This window comes from Bombina bombina, chromosome 3 (genome assembly GCF_027579735.1).
Source record: "Bombina bombina isolate aBomBom1 chromosome 3, aBomBom1.pri, whole genome shotgun sequence".
Classification (NCBI taxonomy): Eukaryota; Metazoa; Chordata; class Amphibia; order Anura; family Bombinatoridae; genus Bombina; species Bombina bombina.
The window spans coordinates 1,101,503,008-1,101,523,685 of NC_069501.1; the positions used below are offsets into that span (position 1 = coordinate 1,101,503,008).

At 41.0% G+C, this 20,678-nt stretch overlaps 1 protein-coding gene across 1 annotated transcript in view; it reads right to left on the reverse strand.

The window, feature by feature from the left end:
- NBEA (neurobeachin) overlaps positions 1 to 20,678 on the reverse strand; it is a 1,472,531-nt gene that overhangs the window by 930,011 nt on the left and 521,842 nt on the right. The window contains exons 17-18 of the mRNA XM_053708445.1: positions 16,122 to 16,214; positions 15,292 to 15,400 (exon numbers count right to left, since the gene is read on the reverse strand). Coding sequence (XP_053564420.1) covers positions 15,292 to 15,400; positions 16,122 to 16,214 — 202 coding nt within the window. The remainder of the gene's footprint in view (positions 1 to 15,291; positions 15,401 to 16,121; positions 16,215 to 20,678) is intronic.

Below are 20,678 nucleotides of genomic sequence, written 5' to 3' on the forward strand. Positions count from 1 at the left end.
ATTTATCAGGTAAGAATAAATTATGTTTTCTTTCTAATGACACACTGAGTCCACGAATCATCTTAATTACTGTTGGGAACCAAAACCCAAGCTAGAGGACACGGATGATAAGGGAGGGACAACCTAAACAGAAGGCACCACTGCTTGAAGAACCTTTCTCCAAAAGAAGCCTCTGCTGAAGCAAAAGTATCAAATTTGTAAAATTTAGAAAAAGTATGCAAAGATGACCAAGTCGCAGCCTTGTAAAGCTGAGCTACAGAAGCTCCATTTTTGAAAGCCCAAGAAGATGAAACAGCCCTCGTGGAATGAGCCATGATTCTCTCAGGAGGCTGCTGACCAGCAGTCTCATATGCCAAGCGAATAACAGTCCTCATCCAACAAGAAAAAGAAGTACCCGTAGCTTTCTTACCCTTACGCTTCCCAGAAAAGACAACAAATAAAGAAGAAAACTGGCGAAAATCCTTAGTCGTCTGCAAATAATATTTCAATGCACAAACCACATCCAGGTTGTGCAACAAACGCTCCTTATGAGACGAAGGATAAGGACACAAAGAAGGAACAACAATCTCTTGAATAATATTCTTGTCAGAAACAACCATGGGAAGAAAACCCAAGCCAGTACGCAGAATTACCTTATCAGAGTGAAAAATAAGAAAAGGCGATTCATACTGTAAGGCTGAATGCTCCGAAACTCTTCGAGCCGAAGAAATAGCCACCAGAAACAAAACCTTCCAAGATAACATCTTAATATCCAAAGAAAGCATAGGTTCAAATGGAGCCTGTTGAAGGATTCTAAGAACCAAATTAAGACTCCAAGGAGGAGTAGTAGACTTAAACAAAGGCCGAATTCTAACCAAAGCCTGACAAAAAGAATGAACATCTGGCACATCTGCCAGGCATTGTGCAATAAAATAGATAAAGCAGAAATTTGACCCTTCAGGGTACTAGCAGATAAACCTTTCTCCAAAGCCTCCTGGAGAAAAGACAAAATCCTAGGAATCCTAACTCTACTCCACGAGTAGCCTTTGGATTCACACCAGTGGCGTATTTAGGTTTTGTGCTGCCCTAGGCATGCAAAATTCTGCTGCCCCCTCCACTCCCCTACCCCCCTAGTTGAAAAGATGGAGCCTGAACTAGAATGTCGTCCAGATAAGGAGCCACTGCAACACCCTTCAATCGAAGTACCGCCAACAATGCTCCCAGGACCTTTGAAACAATTCTGGGAGCTGTTGCCAGACCAAAAGGAAGAGCTACAAACAGAAAATGTTTGTCTAGAAATGCAAATCTTAGGAACCTGTGATGATCCCTGTGAATGGGAATATACAGTTATGCATCATTTGGATCCACTGTGATCATGAACTGACCTTCCTGAACCAAAGGAAGAATGGAAAGAATAGTTTCTATCCTGAAAGACGGAACCCTGAGAAACTTGTTTACACTCTTGAGATCTAAAATAGGTCTGAATGTTCCTTTTTTTTGGGAACGACAAAGAGATTGGAATAAAAACCCAGACCCTGTTCCTGAACCGGAACAGGAACTATCACTCCCATGTCGGAAAGATCCTGAACACAACGTAAGAACACCTCTCCTTTTATCTGGTTTACAGATAACCTGGAGAGAAGAAACCTGCCTCTGGGAGGAAAATTCTTGAACTCCAGTTTATAACCCTGGGACACAATGTCTACCACCCATGGATCCTGAACATCTCGAACCCAAGCTTGAGTGAAAAAAGAGAATCTGCCCCCTACAAAATCCATTCCCAGATCTGGGGCAGACCCTTCATGCTGATTCTGAGTCAGCAACAGGCTTCCTGGACTGCTTCCCTTTATTCCAAGACTGATCTGACTTCCAAGATGGCTTGGACTGTTCCTGCTTGGAAGAGGAAGATTTACCAGAGAAGTTAAGAAAGGAACGAAAATTACTTTGCCGACCCTTCTGTTTATTTCTTTTATCCTGAGGAAGAGAATGCCCCTTCCCTCCCGTAATATCAAAAATAATCTCAGCCAAACCTGGCCCAAACAAGGTCTTAACCTTGTAAGGTATAGACAAAAGCTTAGACTTAGAGGACACATCTGCAGACCAGGATTTTAACCATAAGCTCTGCAAGCTAAAATGGCAAAACCAGAAATTTTAGCTCCCAACTTGATGACCTGTAGAGAAGCATCTGCAATACAGGAATTAGCCAACTTCAAAGCCTTGATTCTATCTTGAATTTCTTCAAGAGGAGTATCTTGCTGAATAGAATCAGACAATGCATCAAACCAATATGCCGCCGCACTAGTAACCATAGCAATACATGCAGCTGGTTGCCATTGATACTCCTGGTGTACATAAATATTTTTAAGCAAAGCTTCCAACTTCTTATCCATAGGATCTTTAAAGAAACAGCTGTCCTCAATAGGAATAGTGGTCTTCTTGGTCAGAGTGGAAACTGTTCCCTCCACCTTAGGAACCATCTGCCAAGATTCCTTAATAGAATCAGCAATAGGAAACATCTTCCTAAAAATTGGAGAAGGGGAAAAAGGAATCCCAGGCTTCTCCCATTCTCGTGCAATAATATCTGAAACACAATCTGGTATAGTAAAAACTTCCACTGAGGAAGGGACATCAAAAAACGTATTATGTTTTCGAGATTTCTTAGGAATAATCATGACTGACGCCTCAGAGTCATCCAAGGTAGCCAAAACCTCCATGAGTAACAAATGGCAGCTTAAACCTAAAGGAAACAACCTCAGGTTCAGAAGAAGGATTTACACTATCAGAATCTGAGATCTCACCCTCAGATGCTACTGAAGTATCTTCCTCCTTAGATGTATGAGAAGAAGCACTAGACACAATTACAACAGAATCAGAAACCTTATACTTCCTCTTGCGCTTCCCCTGTAACATAGGAAAAGCAGACAAAGCCTCAGATACTGCCGAGTATATATTGGTAGCCATATCCTGCAAGGAAAAACCAACCTGAGATGGAACACAGGGCACTGCAGAAGATTGGGACGTATGAGGAGAAAGCTGCGGATTAGCCAGAACAGGAGACTCCTGAAAAACATCCGCCCTAGACAATTAAGGCTCAGAATCAAAACGTCTATCCTTGTACTGTAATGTTCTCTCAATACAAGAGGAACAAAAACATTAGAATTTAAAGAGAGAACAATCAACAGCTTGCAGGGCCTCTTGGTCCATCTTATTCCAAAGGAAAAAACCTTAAAGGGACAGTAAAGTTAAAAAAAATCTTTCATGATTTAAATAGGGCACGTCATTTTAAAGAACTTTCCAATTTACTTTTATTACCAATTTTGCTTTGTTCTTTGGTATTCTTAGTTGAAAGCTAAATCTAGGAGGTTTATGTGCTAATTTCTTAGACCTTGAAGAGGTCAGAGGTAAAAAGTATATTATTATAACTGTGTTGGTTATGCAAAATTGGGGAATGGGTAATAAAGGAATTATCTACCTTTTTAAACAACAAAAATTCTGGTGTTTACTGTTCCTTTAATCAATAAAAAATTCTAAGTTCAAATCAGAATTTTAATGAAACAAAAAAGTTACTGTTTAAAATTTAAACTAGAAAATCCTTAAATAAACTGCACAATAAATCTTGCAGCAACATTTTTTCACAAAATGAATGCAAAGAGAGACACAAACGTTATAGTCCCTGAAATTCAGACAGAAACTTAAATATAAACAGAGCAACAGCCCCACAAAAAAACAACAGGTAACCTCCACACCTCAGCAAGCTCTGCTGAGATGCCTACCTGACCTCCTTGCTGCCGGAAACAAAGTCAGAAAACGATCCGGACACAAATTCAGCCGCAACGGAGAAAACGCTGAACCACCTCTGAGGAGCTATGCAACAGAGCTGCAACATCCAGGAACAACAGGAAACAGCTAAAAGGGCGCCAAAAACGCCCTTGCTATCTCAGATAAGCCTGCCTATTGTGGGCGTGGCCTAACAAACCTCTCGGTAGCCATTAATACACAAACAAAAAACATGTACACCAAAGTGAAAACATAATAAACTGAGCCAAACATCCCCAGTGCCTGCAAAACTGCCATACAATAAACTGTTAACCTAGAAGGCTGATTGACAGTTAATTCTGTCTAAATAAACAAAGTGCCAAATTCTCCTATATCAAAACAGGCAAAGAAATAGGCACTTACCTCAAAAATCTGTCCGGCAGCAGGACAGCTCACTTGGTATGAGAGGGGCTTCCTACCTCACATGGACCTGTGGAAAAAAGAAAAGGCTGAGTAAACTTACTCAAACTTTCAACCAAGGGCAGCATGAAATTACTTGGGAGGTCCAGTGGGGATTATACCCCACAAGATCCCAAATGCTTAAAAGCCACTACTTGCTCTACTGAAGAGACTGACATGGACTATGGCTAAACCCCAAAGAAAACCTGAGCAAATTTGCTCTGCTTAAAAAATAAACTATTGATTGAAGAATCAGTCACCTAACTTTACCCCTCCTTGCAACTGATACAAGTAAAGAGAATGACTGGAGATTGTGGGTAGGGGGAGTGGTATTTAACAGCTTTTGCTGTGGTACTCTTTGCCTCCTCCTGCTGGTCAGGAGTAATATTCCCAACAGTAATTAAGATGATCCGTGGACTCACCATGTCATTAGAAAGAAATCTAATATGTTAGGCCCCATTGAGTGCAGAGACAGGTTGCTTGGCATATATATATTTGTAAGTGCTGCATCTCTTCTCTAGAACTCTAGATATGCCCTGAGGAAAGTGAGGAGTGTGGAAGGTTGAACGGATCTTGAGTACTTCCATCATTTTATCAATTATGAAAAGAGCCAACTTTAGTGTAAACTGGTGGCAGCAACAAGAACCCACCTTAAAGTTTGAAGATTTTTTGTCGTTACTACCAGTTACCAAATTTACAAAAGGAATGTGATGTAGGCCATTTTGTACTGGTGATCATATAAAAACAAATCAGTACCGCTGTGTGTTTGACAAATTAATCAGTACATAAAGATGATTTGAGACTCTGGTGACCAACATTGAAAGAAAGAAAAATCTGGTATAAACATTACACTTCAGTTAAAGGGACAGTCAAGTTCCAAAAAAACTTTCATGATTTAAATAGGGAATGTAATTTTAAACATTCTTCCAATTTACTTTTATTACCAATTTTGCTTTGTTCTCTTGATATTCTTAGTTGAAAGCTAAACCTAGGAGGTTCATATGTTAATTTATTAAACCTTGAAGACTGCCTCTAATCTGAATGCATTTTGACCACTAGAGGGCATTAATGCATGTGTTTCATATAGATAACAGAGCTCATGCATGTGAAGTTTCCCTGGAGTGAGCATTGATTGGCTGAAATGCAAGTTTGTCAAAAGAACTGAAACAAGGGGGCAGTCTGCAGAGGCTAAGATACAAGGTAATCACAGAGGTAAAAAGTGTATTTATATAACAGTGTTGGATATACAAAACTGGGGAATGTGTAATAAAGGGATTATCTTTCTTTTTAAACAACAAAAATTCAGGTGTTGACTGTCCCTTTAAGTAACCTATTTTTAACTGTGCAACGTTTCTTTTTTAAACTTAAAGGGACAGTCAAGTCTCAAAAAAACTTTCATGATTTAAATAGGGCATGCCATTTTAAACAATTTTCCAATTTACTTTTATCACCAATTTTGCTTTGTTCTCTTGGTATTCTTAGTTGAAAGCTAAAACTAGGAGGTTCATATGCTAATTTCTTAGACCTTGAAGACAGCCTCTAATCTGAATGCATTTTGACCACTAGAGGGCATTAGTTCATGTGTTTCATATAGATAACATTAAGTTCATGCACGTGAAGTGACCTAGGAGTGAGCACTGATTGGCTAAAAGGCAAGTCTGTCAAAAGAACTGAAATAAAGGGGCAATCAGCAGAAGCTTAGATACAGAGTAATTACAGAGGTAAAATGTGTATTATTATAACTGTGTTGGTTATGCAAAACTGGGGGATGGGTAATAAAGGGATTATCTTTCTTTTTAAACCACAAAAATTCTGGTGTTGACTGTCCCTTTAATATGCTGCTTATGAGAATGGAAACTAAACAAGACTAATGTTAAATTACACTGTAGTTTACTATAATACTAAAAATAACATTTAAACATGGAAATCGTGATAACAGTATAATAAAAAAAAAAAAAAAAAAACTATTTTACCTCTTAAGAAACTACATTTATGGAAAACCTCTGATAAAAACATAACTATTAAAAAAAAAAAAGTGAAAAATGTATCTTCTAACACAATCAACCTACGTCATTTTGTTTAAAGATGATAAAAGAACAATCCCTGGTGCCTACATGTCTAAATAACAGAATAAACTGGGAAGATGTAGACTAAGATTCTGTTTAAACATCTACCACACGAAGATGACACTACAAAGAAGCGGCTAAACAAAGCCCATTTGTACACAAACTTTAATTTATTAGCAAGGTTATTTTTGCTTAAACAATGCTTAGCAAGCACATATTTATATACTATTATTGTCTTCTCTATCTAACTTTAGAACACACTGTTTATTATAATGAAATTAATCCCATACAATGCAATATATTCCGAGAATGCGTACCTGTGCTGATAAATCAAATGTGACACTGCATATTTACATATCATTTGCTGCACAAACTGAATAACTTATTTCTTAAAGCAATGCATCACAGTCTTCAGATGAGGCTGTAGAAATTAGGGTTAAGGGTGAATATCGCAACTTGCTTATGGTATCCTTCACTGAGTTTAAAGGGATAGTCAGTGTTACAATAAAGTTCCCTTTAGTACCACAAATATTATATCATTTGTATCCAAATTACATTAGAAATCCCTCTTCCAAAGGTGCCCCAGTGAGATGCTCTGTGAATGTGTACTACTAAAATCATTAGGCTTTGGGTGGATAAACTTCTCTCTGCTCATTAAAATTAAAAAACAATTGTGTTGAAGTGGAAGAAGGTAAATTTATAAAAATGTAACTTAAGTACCATACTTATGATTAAGTATCTAAAGGACCTATTAAAGGGGAATTAATTGATACCTTCACAGTCCCTTTAATTCCTAGTATGAGGATGTTTGAGACACACACATTGCAGAATGTTGCTTATACATGCATTATTAGAAATATACAAATAGATTTGTGGGGGTCACATGAATTTCATGCACCTGTTAAAATTAAAAATGTTTAATAAAACAATACTGCAATAGCATTGTTTATTTTGCTGTAAACTCTCTAAAAACTGTCCTTTTTTAAAGGGACAGTACATGCAAAAACTAATGCTACATAATTCTGCACATAGACAGCTTGACAAAAACAAAAGAGATTTGAAAGATTTTAGCCATTAAAGTTACACTTACATCATTTCCTCTACTGGGTCTTCTGATCAGGTCTTTTCAATAGCAATTTGCTGGCAAGCTTTCTAATCACAGTGCGCTCAGTCGCACTATTGAACTACATGCAGCGTGCTGCGCTCTAGTAGCAAACTACATTTAGTTCAATAGTGCTATCAGTTGCAGTGTGATTAGAACCGCTTTTAAAAAGTAGATGTGATCAGAAAATCCTGGAGAGAAAACGAGGTAAGTAACTTTTGGGGTTAAAATCTCTCAAATCTTTTTTTTTTTTTTTTTTAAGGTGTCACTAAGATAATGACTATGTGCAGAATTATATAGCATTCATTTTTACGTTTACTGTCCCTTTAACCGGCCACAAATTTAATTATTGCCAGGCTTTGGATGGGCTGTGTGACTCAACTGTGCTTCATTTGCAAAACCTTGAACATGCTTAACCCCTTTGGTTTGAGATTTTTAGAGAAAAACGTGTCCGTACCGTTGATTTTGCTATCACTCCATTTAAACAGAAATAGAGCCTTTTACCTAAGAAAAATATACATACATACAATCTTGCCACAGCAACTCTCACTCAAGTTTACCTGCCAGTGCAGAGATCTAAATCATTACAGTAGCTTCACACACCTCACAACACAGCACACTTGTACCTCACTTTATTCCATCAAAGCCATATATCCATAAATCCAAACGTTTCGATCCAGGCAATGGACCATTGTCAATGGTAACACATAGTTCATAGTTATAGTAGACAGCAAAAGGAATTGTTTTAGGCGTTTTTGCATGTTTCAAGACAACACTTGGCCGCCAAATGTTATCATATAAAATAAAACTAACTTTTTTGCAAACTTTGGATTTCTTATTTACACATAACTACAGCAGTCATAAGGCAAACTATTATAAATGCTTCACTAAGATCATCTTTATTCAGAAACACTGTGCACCACACACCTGAAATTCTATACTATCTTTTGAAATGTAGGAATTACCCTCCCACCTCCCCCTGAACCCTCCCGAAAAAGCTATCTCCCCCCCCCCACCCCCACCACACACACACACACACTGGTCACCACATCTTAGCTTCTGGCAGCCAGTCTGCAGTTTATTTGTTTTTTGTTTTTTATTATTACTTTTTTAATTATTTGTTTTGTGTAGTGTAGGCCTCCCTCCCAAAAAGCTGCCCCCCACTGGTCACAACCATTTTTGTTACTGACAGCCAGTCTGCATTGTAGGGATATTATTATTTTAATTTTTTTTAATAAGGTAGGCATCCCCCAACCCACTCCAAGGGATCGGCAATTTTTTATTTTCTTCTGTGGTGTATGGACATTCCTCCACATGATCACAGTTTTCTGTAGTGTAGGGAACCATCCCTCTCTCTCCCCTGCCAAACAATTTTCTGTAGTGTAGGGACCCGCCTCTCTTCCCCCTCCTACAATGAGCTGCCCACCTCCCACTGGCTCCATTGCAACATCAATACAGACAGTGACACTGTCACTGACAGAGATGCCTTCTGACTCCAGCTGCAGTCCCTGCTGTCAAAACTAACAGGGACTGTAACATGTGCCAGTGTGTTGGACGTAGGTACTACATCAACACAGTATGCTGGGCAAAGTACTGTGAGACATATTATGTATATCCAGTAGCAGACCTACTCAATAGAGGGCCCTGGTGCAACATCTTTTAGGGGGCCCAAAAAAAAAAAAAAAAACATAATTTATGCTTACCTGATAAATTTATTTCTCTTGTAGTGTATCCAGTCCACGGATCATCCATTACTTGTGGGATATTCTCCTTCCCAACAGGAAGTTGCAAGAGGATCACCCACAGCAGAGCTGCTATATAGCTCCTCCCCTCACTGCCATATCCAGTCATTCGACCGAAACAAGCCAAGAAAGGAGAAACCATAGGGTGCAGTGGTGACTGTAGTTTAATTAAAATTTAGACCTGCCTGAAAAAGACAGGGCGGGTCGTGGACTGGATACACTACAAGAGAAATAAATTTATCAGGTAAGCATAGATTATGTTTTCTCTTGTTAAGTGTATCCAGTCCACGGATCATCCATTACTTGTGGGATACCAATACCAAAGCTAAAGTACACGGATGATGGGAGGGACAAGGCAGGAACTTAAACGGAAGGAACCACTGCCTGTAGAACCTTTCTCCCAAAAACAGCCTCTGAAGAAGCAAAAGTATCAAATTTGGAAAATTTGGAAAAAGTATGAAGGGAAGACCAAGTTGCAGCCTTGCAAATCTGTTCAACAGAGGCCTCATTTTTAAAGGCCCAGGTGGAAGCCACAGCTCTAGTAGAATGAGCTGTAATCCTTTCAGGAGGATGCTGTCCAGCAGTCTCATAGGCTAAACGGATTATACTCCGAAGCCAAAAAGAAAGAGGTTGCCGAGGCCTTTTGACCTCTCCTCTGTCCAGAGTAAACAACAAACAGGTTAGATGCTTGGCAAATATCTTTAGTAGCCTGTAAGTAAAACTTCAAGGCACGGACTACGTCTAGATTATGCAAAAGACGTTCCTTCTTTGAAGAAGGATTAGGACATAATGATGGAACAACAATCTCTTGATTGATATTCTTGTTAGAAACCACCTTAGGTAAAAACCCAGGTTTTGTACGCAGAACAACTTTATCTGAATGAAAGATCAGATAAGGAGAATCAAAATGTAAGGCAGATAACTGCGAGACTCTTCGAGCCGAGGAAATAGCCATCAGAAAAAGAACTTTCCATGAACGAAGTTTGATATCAATAGAATGAAGGGGTTCAAACTGAACCCCTTGAAGAACTTTAAGAACCAAGTTTAAGCTCCATGGAGGAGTAACAGGTTTAAACACAGGCTTAATTCTACCTAAAGCCTGACAAAATGCCTGAACGTCTGGAACTTCTGCCAGACGCTTGTGTAAAAGAATAGACAGAGCAGAAATCTGTCCCTTTAAAGAACTAGCTGATAATCCTTTGTCCAAACCCTCTTGGAGGAAGGACAATATCCTAGGAATCCTAACCCTACTCCATGAGTAATTCTTGGATTCACACCAATGAAGATATTTACGCCATATCTTGTGGTAAATTTTCCTGGTGACAGGCTTTCGTGCCTGTATTAAGGTATCAATTACTGACTCTGAGAATCCACGCTTTGATAGGATCAAGCGTTCAATCTCCATGCAGTCAGTCTCAGAGAAAGTAGATTCGGATGATTGAAAGGACCTTGTATTAGAAGGTCTTGTCTCAGAGGCAGAGTCCATGGTGGAAAGGATGACATGTCCACTAGGTCTGCATACCAGGTCCTGCGTGGCCACGCAGGCGCTATCAATATCACAGATGCTCTTTCCTGTTTGATTTTGGAAATCAGACGAGGGAGCAGAGGAAACGGTGGAAACACATAAGCCAGGTTGAAGAACCAAGGCGCTGCTAGAGCATCTATCAGTGCCGCTTCTGGGTCCCTGGACCTGGATCTGTAACAAGGAAGCTTGGCGTTCTGGCGAGACGCCATGAGATCCAATTCTGGTTTGCCCCAACGGAGAACCAATTGAGCAAACACCTCCGGATGGAGTTCCCATTCCCCGGATGAAAAGTCTGACGACTTAGAAAATCCGCCTCCCAGTTCTCTACACCTGGGATATGGATCGCTGACAGGTGGCAAGAGTGAGTCTCTGCCCAGCGAATTATCTTGGAGACTTCTGACATCGCTAGGGAACTCCTGGTTCCCCCTTGATGGTTGATGTAAGCCACAGTCGTGATGTTGTCCGACTGAAATCTGATGAACCTCAGTGTTGCTAGCTGAGGCCAAGCCAGAAGAGCATTGAATATTGCTCTTAACTCCAGAATATTTATTGGGAGGAGTTTCTCCTCCTGAGTCCATGAACCCTGAGCCTTCAGGGAGTTCCAGACTGCACCCCAACCTAGAAGGCTGGCATCTGTTGTTACAATTGTCCAATCTGGTCTGCGAAAGGTCATACCCTTGGACAGATGGACCCGAGATAACCACCAGAGAAGAGAATCTCTGGTTTCCTGATCCAGATTTAGTAGAGGGGACAAATCTGTGTAATCCCCATTCCACTGACTGAGCATGCATAATTGCAGCGGTCTGAGATGCAGGCGGGCGAATGGCACTATGTCCATCGCCGCTACCATTAAGCCGATTACTTCCATGCACTGAGCCACCGTGGGGCGCGGAATGGAGTGAAGAACAGGGCAAGCATTTAGAAGTTTTGATAACCTGGACTCCGTCAGGTAAATTTTCATTTCTACAGAATCTATTAGAGTCCCTAGGAAGGAAACCCTCGTGAGAGGAGATAGAGAACTCTTTTCTTCATTCACTTTCCACCCATGCGACCTCAGGAATGCCAGAACTATCTCTGTATGAGATTTGGCAATTTGAAAGCTTGACGCCTGTATCAGGATATCGTCCAGGTAAGGAGCCACCGCTATGCCTCGCGGTCTTAGGACCGCCAGAAGTGAGCCCAGAACCTTTGTAAAAATTATTGGGGCTGTAGCCAACCCGAATGGAAGAGCTACAAATTGGTAATGCCTGTCTAGAAAGGCAAACCTCAGAAACTGATGATGATTCTTGTGAATCGGAATGTGAAGGTAGGCATCCTTTAAGTCCACTGTGGTCATGTACTGACCCTCTTGGATCATGGGTAAAATGGTTCAAATAGTTTCCATCTTGAATGACGGAACTCTGAGGAATTTGTTTAGGATCTTTAAATCCAAAATTGGTCTGAAGGTTCCCTCTTTTTTGGGAACCACAAACAGATTTGAATAAAACCCCTGTCCTTGTTCCGTCCGCGGAACTGGATGGATCACTCCCATTACAAGGAGATCTTGTACGCAGCTTAGGAATGCCTCTTTCTTTATCTGGTTTGCAGATAATCTTGAAAGGTGAAATCTCCATTGTGGAGGAGAAGCTTTGAAGTCCAGAAGATATCCCTGAGATATGATCTCCAACGCCCAGGGATCCTGAACATCTCTTGCCCACGCCTGGGCGAAGAGAGAGAGTCTGCCCCCTACTAGGTCCGTTGTCGGATAGGGGGCCGCTCCTTCATGCTGTCTTAGAGGCAGCAGCATGCTTTCTGGCCTGCTTGCCCTTGTTCCAGGACTGGTTAGGTTTCCAGGCCTGCTTGGATTGAGCAAAAGTTCCCTCTTGTTTTGAAGCAGAGGAAGTTGATGCTGCACTTGCCTTGAAATTTCGAAAGGCACGAAAATTAGACTGTTTGGCCTTTGATTTGGCCCTGTACTGAGGAAAAGTATGATCCTTACCTCCAGTAATGTCAGCAATAATTTCTTTCAAACCAGGCCCGAATAAGGTCTGCCCCTTGAAAGGAATGTTGAGTAATTTAGACTTTGAAGTCACATCAGCTGACCAGGATTTGAACCATAGCGCCCAACGCGCCTGGATGGCGAATCCGGAATTCTTAGCCGTTAGTTTAGTCAAATGAACAATGGCATCAGAAACAAATGAGTTAGCTAGCTTAAGAGTTCTAAGCTTGTCAACAATATCAGTCAATGGAGCTGTATGGATGGCCTCTTCCAGGGCCTCAAACCAGAATGCCGCCGCAGCAGTGACAGGCGCAATGCATGCAAGGGGCTGTAAAATAAAACCTTGTTGAATAAAAATTTTCTTAAGGTAACCCTCTAATTTTTTATCCATTAGATCTGAAAAAGCACAACTGTCCTCAACCGGGATAGTGGTACGCTTTGCTAAAGTAGAAACTGCTCCCTCCACCTTAGGGACAGTCTGCCATAAGTCCCGTGTAGTGGCATCTATTGGAAACATTTTTCTAAATATAGGAGTGGGGAAAAGGGCACACCGGGCCTATCCCACTCCTTACTAATAATTTCTGTAAGCCTTTTAGGTATTGGAAAAACATCAGTACTCACCGGCACTGCATAGTATTTATCCTGCCTACACAATTTCTCTGGCACTGCAATTGTGTCACAGTCATTCAGAGCAGCTAATACCTCCCCAAGCAATACACGGAGGTTCTCAAGCTTAAATTTAAAATTAGAAATCTATGAATCAGGTCTCCCCGATTCAGAGACGTCACCCACAGACTGAAGCTCTCCGTCCTCAGGTTCTGCCTATTGTGACGCAGTATCAGACATGGCTCTTACAGCATCTACGTGCTCTGTATCTCGTCTAACCCCAGAGCTATCGCACTTGCCTCTCAATTCAGGCAATCTGGATAATACCTCTGACAGGGTATTATTCATGATTGCAGCCATGTCCTGCAAAGTAATCGCTATGGGCGTCCCTGATGTACTTGGCGCCATATTAGCGTGTGTCCCTTGAGCGGGAGGCGAAGGGTCCGACACGTGGGGAGAGTTAGTCGGCATAACTTCCCCCTCGACAGACCCCTCTGGTGACAATTCTTTTATAGATAAAGACTGATCTTTACTGTTTAAGGTGAAATCAATACATTTAGTACACATTCTCCTATGGGGCTCCACCATGGCTTTTAAACATAATGAACAAGTATCCTCTGTTTCAGACATGTTTGTACAGACTAGCAATGAGACTAGCAAGCTTGGAAAACACTTTAAAGCAAGTTAACAAGCAATATAAAAAAAAGTTACTGTGCCTTTAAGAGAAACAAATTTTGACAAAATTTGAAATAACAGTGAAAAAAGGCAGTTACACTAACAAAATTTTTACAGTGTATGTAACAAGTCAGCAGAGCATTGCACCCACTTGCAAATGGATGATTAACCCCTTAATAACAAAAACAGAATAATAAATGACAAAAACGTTTTTTAAACACAGTCACAACAACTGCCACAGTCTACTGTGATTGTTACCCTCCTCAAACACGACTTTGAAGCCTTTTGAGCCCTTCAGAGATGTCCTGTATCATGCAGAGGGAAGCTGAATGTCTCTGTCAGTATTTTTATCTGCACAGAAAAGCACTAAAATAGGCCCTTCCCACTCATATTGCAACAGTGGAAAGCCTGTTACTAGGCAAAAATCAAGCCAGCCATGTGGAAAAAAACTAGGCCCCAATACGTTTTGTCACCAAACATATATAAAAACGATTAACATGCCAGCAAACGTTTTATATTACACTTTTATAAGAGTATGTATCTCTGTTAATAAGCCTGATACCAGTCGCTATCACTGCATTTAAGGCTTAACTTACATTAATCCGGTATCAGCAGCATTTTTCTAGCAAATTCCATCCCTAGAAATATGTTAACTGCACATACCTTATTGCAGGAAAACCTGCACGCCATTCCCCCTCTGAAGTTACCTCACTCCTCAGAATATGTGAGAACGGCAGTGGATCTTAGTTACTTCTGCTAAGATCATAGAAATCACAGGCAGATTCTTCTTCTAATGCTGCCTGAGATGAAACAGTACACTCCGGTACCATTTAAAAATAACAAACTTTTGATTGTAGTTAAAAAACTAACTATAATACACCACTCTCCTCTTACTACGTCCATCTTTGTTGAGAATTGCAAGAGAATGACTGGATATGGCAGTGAGGGGAGGAGCTATATAGCAGCTCTGCTGTGGGTGATCCTCTTGCAACTTCCTGTTGGGAAGGAGAATATCCCACAAGTAATGGATGATCCGTGGACTGGATACACTTAACAAGAGAAATAACACTGTAGTAAGCAATAGTGATAATATACATTCTGTTCTGTATAATGATTATGAGATGAGATAGATATAAAGATAACCAACACTAATGTACACCCCTATGTATAAAATGGCTGCTATGGGCTCCCCAGCACCTGGGCCTTGGTAGTTCCGGCCCTGCCTACATCTATATGGTGCAAGGGGTTAAAAACATTTGCAATGCAGTGCTTCATTGCAACTATAAGTTATCTATTATTTGCTATTGACTTCAATACCACTGTAGTTTGTTAAAAATAGAAGTGTACACAAGCACAATAGAACCACACAGTTGTATTGCAATGAAATAGACGAATATAAGTACCTCATATAACGTGTTATATGTCGTAACTGAAACCGTATTCGTATGCAGCATCAGCCTTTCCCCGAGCAGAGTGAAAAGGCTGTGAGTGTGCATGATTTCAACCTTCCTCCTGCAAAACACACATCGGAGACATAGGATTAAAAAATAGTCCACCTGCTGGGTTGTTCATTGAAAGAAACTGAAATTATTTTGTGTGTAAAATTCCATTTGTTTTGGCATAGTTTTCCTGAAGAAAAGGATTGTGCTTATTTAAATTCTAGCTGATTGCACTCTAGATCCCCTAAGTTTCTTTATCATATCTTCTAATTCTGAAACCTCTGTGCCATGTCTGGGAATGATAAGCCTCTTTTTAAACGTGAAAATTAAACTTTCATGATTCAGATAGAGCATGACATTTTAAAGACACTTGTTAATTCACTTCTGTTATCAAATGTATTGTCCTCTTGGTATTCTTTGTTTAAAAGCATATGTACATATCCTCAGCAGCAGCAATGTACTTCTCTGACTACACCAGATTTGTTCATTGGATCACCAGATGTGTTTAGCTAGCTCCCAGTAGTGCAAAGCTGCTCTAGAGCCAACTGTGTTTAATCCATTTGCAGAGGTTAAACACATAGCTATAAACAAGCAATAGTGCAATAATAAAATGTTCCAACATATTAGAACATTTTCCATTTACTTCAATGTCTCAAGTCTGACCACCAATTACAATGTATTTGAGATACTATTCTCCCTCATGCCTAAGGTTTGAAATAAAACTATTTAGCTGTAATGCTTTTTCAAAAAAAATCAAAACAATATCACTGCAGTGCAATATTAATAGAACTTACTTGTGTCCTAGGTGCTTAAGGAAGTACCCCAGTACCTTCAGTGCCTGGACTCGGATACTTTCGCTTTTGGAAGCCAATAGCTTATAAATCACCCTAATAAAACAAGTATCACAGTCAGCAAATAAGGAAACAACTTTACTATCAACAGTTAATAAATCATGCAGTCATATTGTGACAAAACATCAGCCTATAGCTTGTATTTGATTTGTTTTTGTCTATTTGCTACTTAGAATTTAAACGTAAATGTCATGTTTTTAAAATATTTCTATGCAAAAAATTTTTTTAGAATGCTGTTTTTATGCACATGATAGAAATAAGTTGTTTGCAATGTTCTCTGTAACTTTGGAATAAAGAATATAAGTTAACTTCTGTATTTCGTATCATTGTACATTCATATTTTTTTTTCAAAAAATGAAATAAAGAAACATTGTATCTAAAGACTACAATCTTCTGTTCTATGGACTTAAACAAAGAAAAGGTCCATTCTCTAAAGTCACAAGGAGTTTGCACTGCAGACCTGCTCACCAAAGTTCGTCAAGGAGATTATATAACAAAACAATGGTACAACAGCTATACATATTTTAAAGAAAAAAAAATTAAAACAGAATTTATGTTTACCTGATAAATTACTTTCTCCAACGGTGTGTCCGGTCCACGGCGTCATCCTTACTTGTGGGATATTCTCTTCCCCAACAGGAAATGGCAAAGAGCCCAGCAAAGCTGGTCACATGATCCCTCCTAGGCTCCGCCTACCCCAGTCATTCGACCGACGTAAAGGAGGAATATTTGCATAGGAGAAACCATATGATACCGTGGTGACTGTAGTTAAAGAAAATAAATTATCAGACCTGATTAAAAAACCAGGGCGGGCCGTGGGCCCGACACACCGTTGGGGAAAGTAATTTATCAGGTAAACATAAATTATTTTTTCTCCAACATAGGTGTGTCCGGTCCACGGCGTCATCCTTACTTGTGGGAACCAATACCAAAGCTTTAGGACACGGATGAAGGGAGGGAGCAAATCAGGTCACCTAAATGGAAGGCACCACGGCTTGCAAAACCTTTCTCCCAAAAATAGCCTCAGAAGAAGCAAAAGTATCAAACTTGTAAAATTTGGTAAAAGTGTGCAGTGAAGACCAAGTCGCTGCCTTACATATCTGATCAACAGAAGCCTCGTTCTTGAAGGCCCATGTGGAAGCCACAGCCCTAGTGGAATGAGCTGTGATTCTTTCAGGAGGCTGCCGTCCGGCAGTCTCATAAGCCAATCTGATGATGCTTTTAATCCAAAAAGAGAGAGAGGTAGAAGTTGCTTTTTGACCTCTCCTTTTACCAGAATAAACAACAAACAAGGAAGATGTTTGTCTAAAATCCTTTGTAGCATCTAAATAGAATTTTAGAGCGCGAACAACATCCAAATTGTGCAACAAACGTTCCTTCTTTGAAACTGGATTCGGACACAAAGAAGGCACTACTATCTCCTGGTTAATGTTTTTGTTAGAAACAACTTTCGGAAGAAAACCAGGTTTAGTACGTAAAACCACCTTATCTGCATGGAACACCAGATAAGGAGGAGAACACTGCAGAGCAGATAATTCTGAAACTCTTCTAGCAGAAGAAATTGCAACCAAAAACAAAACTTTCCAAGATAATAACTTAATATCAACGGAATGTAAGGGTTCAAACGGAACCCCCTGAAGAACTGAAAGAACTAAATTGAGACTCCAAGGAGGAGTCAAAGGTTTGTAAACAGGCTTGATTCTAACCAGAGCCTGAACAAAGGCTTGAACATCTGGCACAGCTGCCAGCTTTTTGTGAAGTAACACAGACAAGGCAGAAATCTGTCCCTTCAAGGAACTTGCAGATAATCCTTTCTCCAATCCTTCTTGAAGAAAGGATAGAATCTTAGGAATTTTTACCTTGTCCCAAGGGAATCCTTTAGATTCACACCAACAGATATATTTTTTCCATATTTTGTGGTAAATTTTTCTAGTTACAGGCTTTCTGGCCTGAACAAGAGTATCAATAACAGAATCTGAGAACCCTCGCTTTGATAAGATCAAGCGTTCAATCTCCAAGCAGTCAGTTGGAGTGAGACCAGATTCGGATGTTCGAACGGACCTTGAACAAGAAGGTCTCGTCTCAAAGGTAGCTTCCATGGTGGAGCCGATGACATATTCACCAGGTCTGCATACCAAGTCCTGCGTGGCCACGCAGGAGCTATCAAGATCACCGATGCCCTCTCCTGATTGATCCTGGCTACCAGCCTGGGGATGAGAGGAAACGGCGGGAATACATAAGCTAGTTTGAAGGTCCAAGGTGCTACTAGTGCATCTACTAGAGTCGCCTTGGGATCCCTGGATCTGGACCCGTAGCAAGGAACCTTGAAGTTCTGACGAGAGGCCATCAGATCCATGTCTGGAATGCCCCACAGTTGAGTAATTTGGGCAAAGATTTCCGGATGGGGTTCCCACTCCCCCGGATGTAATGTCTGACGACTCAGAAAATCCGCTTCCCAATTTTCCACTCCTGGGATGTGGATTGCAGACAAGTGGCAGGAGTGAGTCTCCGCCCATTGAATGATTTTGGTCACTTCTTCCATCGCCAGGGAACTCCTTGTTCCCCCCTGATGGTTGATGTACGCAACAGTCGTCATGTTGTCTGATTGAAACCGTATGAACTTGGCCTTTGCTAGCTGAGGCCAAGCCTTGAGAGCATTGAGTATCGCTCTCAGTTCCAGAATATTTATCGGTAGAAGAGATTCTTCCCGAGACCAAAGATCCTGAGCTTTCAGGGGTCCCCAGACCGCGCCCCAGCCCATCAGACTGGCGTCGGTCGTGACAATGACCCACTCTGGTCTGCGGAAGCTCATCCCCTGTGACAGGTTGTCCAGGGACAGCCACCAACGGAGTGAATCTCTGGTCCTCTGATTTACTTGTATCGTCGGAGACAAGTCTGTATAGTCCCCATTCCACTGACTGAGCATGCACAGTTGTAATGGTCTTAGATGAATGCACGCAAAAGGAACTATGTCCATTGCCGCTACCATCAAACCTATTACTTCCATGCACTGCGCTATGGAAGGAAGAGGAACGGAATGAAGTATTTGACAAGAGTTTAGAAGTTTTGTTTTTCTGGCTTCTGCCAGAAAAATCCTCATTTCTAAGGAGTCTATTATTGTTCCCAAGAAGGGAACCCTCGTTGACGGAGATAGAGAACTCTTCTCTACGTTCACTTTCCATCCGTGAGATCTGAGAAAGGCCAGGACAATGTCCGTGTGAGCCTTTGCTAGAGGAAGGGACGACGCTTGAATCAGAATGTCGTCCAAGTAAGGTACTACTGCAATGCCCCTTGGTCTTAGCACCGCTAGAAGGGACCCTAGTACCTTTGTGAAAATCCTTGGAGCAGTGGCTAATCCTAACGGAAGTGCCACGAACTGGTAATGCTTGTCCAGGAATGCGAACCTTAGGAACCGATGATGTTCCTTGTGGATAGGAATATGTAGATACGCATCCTTTAAATCCACCGTGGTCATGAATTGACCTTCCTGGATGGAAGGAAGAATTGTTCGAATGGTTTCCATTTTGAACGATGGAACCTTGAGAAACTTGTTTAGGATCTTGAGATCTAAGATTGGTCTGAACGTTCCCTCTTTTTTGGGAACTATGAACAGATTGGAGTAGAACCCCATCCCTTGTTCTCCTAATGGAACAGGATGAATCACTCCCATTTTTAACAGGTCTTCTACACAATGTAAGAATGCCTGTTTTTTTATGTGGTCTGAAGACAATTGAGACCTGTGGAACCTCCCCCTTGGGGGAAGCCCCTTGAATTCCAGAAGATAACCTTGGGAGACTATTTCTAGCGCCCAAGGATCCAGAACATCTCTTGCCCAAGCCTGAGCGAAGAGAGAGAGTCTGCCCCCCACCAGATCCGGTCCCGGATCGGGGGCCAACATCTCATGCTGTCTTGGTAGCAGTGGCAGGTTTCTTGGCCTGCTTTCCCTTGTTCCAGCCTTGCATTGGTCTCCAGGCTGGCTTGGCTTGAGAAGTATTACCCTCTTGCTTAGAGGACGTAGCACTTGGGGCTGGTCCGTTTCTACGAAAGGGACGAAAATTAGGTTTATTTTTGGCCTTGAAAGACCTATCCTGAGGAAGGGCGTGGCCCTTGCCCCCAGTGATATCAGAGATAATCTCTTTCAAGTCAGGGCCAAACAGCGTTTTCCCCTTGAAAGGAATGTTAAGCAATTTGTTCTTGGAAGACGCATCCGCTGACCAAGATTTTAACCAAAGCGCTCTGCGCGCCACAATAGCAAACCCAGAATTTTTCGCCGCTAACCTAGCCAATTGCAAAGTGGCGTCTAGGGTGAAAGAATTAGCCAATTTGAGAGCACGGATTCTGTCCATAATCTCCTCATAAGAAGGAGAATTACTAGTGATCGCCTTTTCTAGCTCATCGAATCAGAAACACGCGGCTGTAGTGACAGGGACAATGCATGAAATTGGTTGTAGAAGGTAACCTTGCTGAACAAACATCTTTTTAAGCAAACCTTCTAATTTT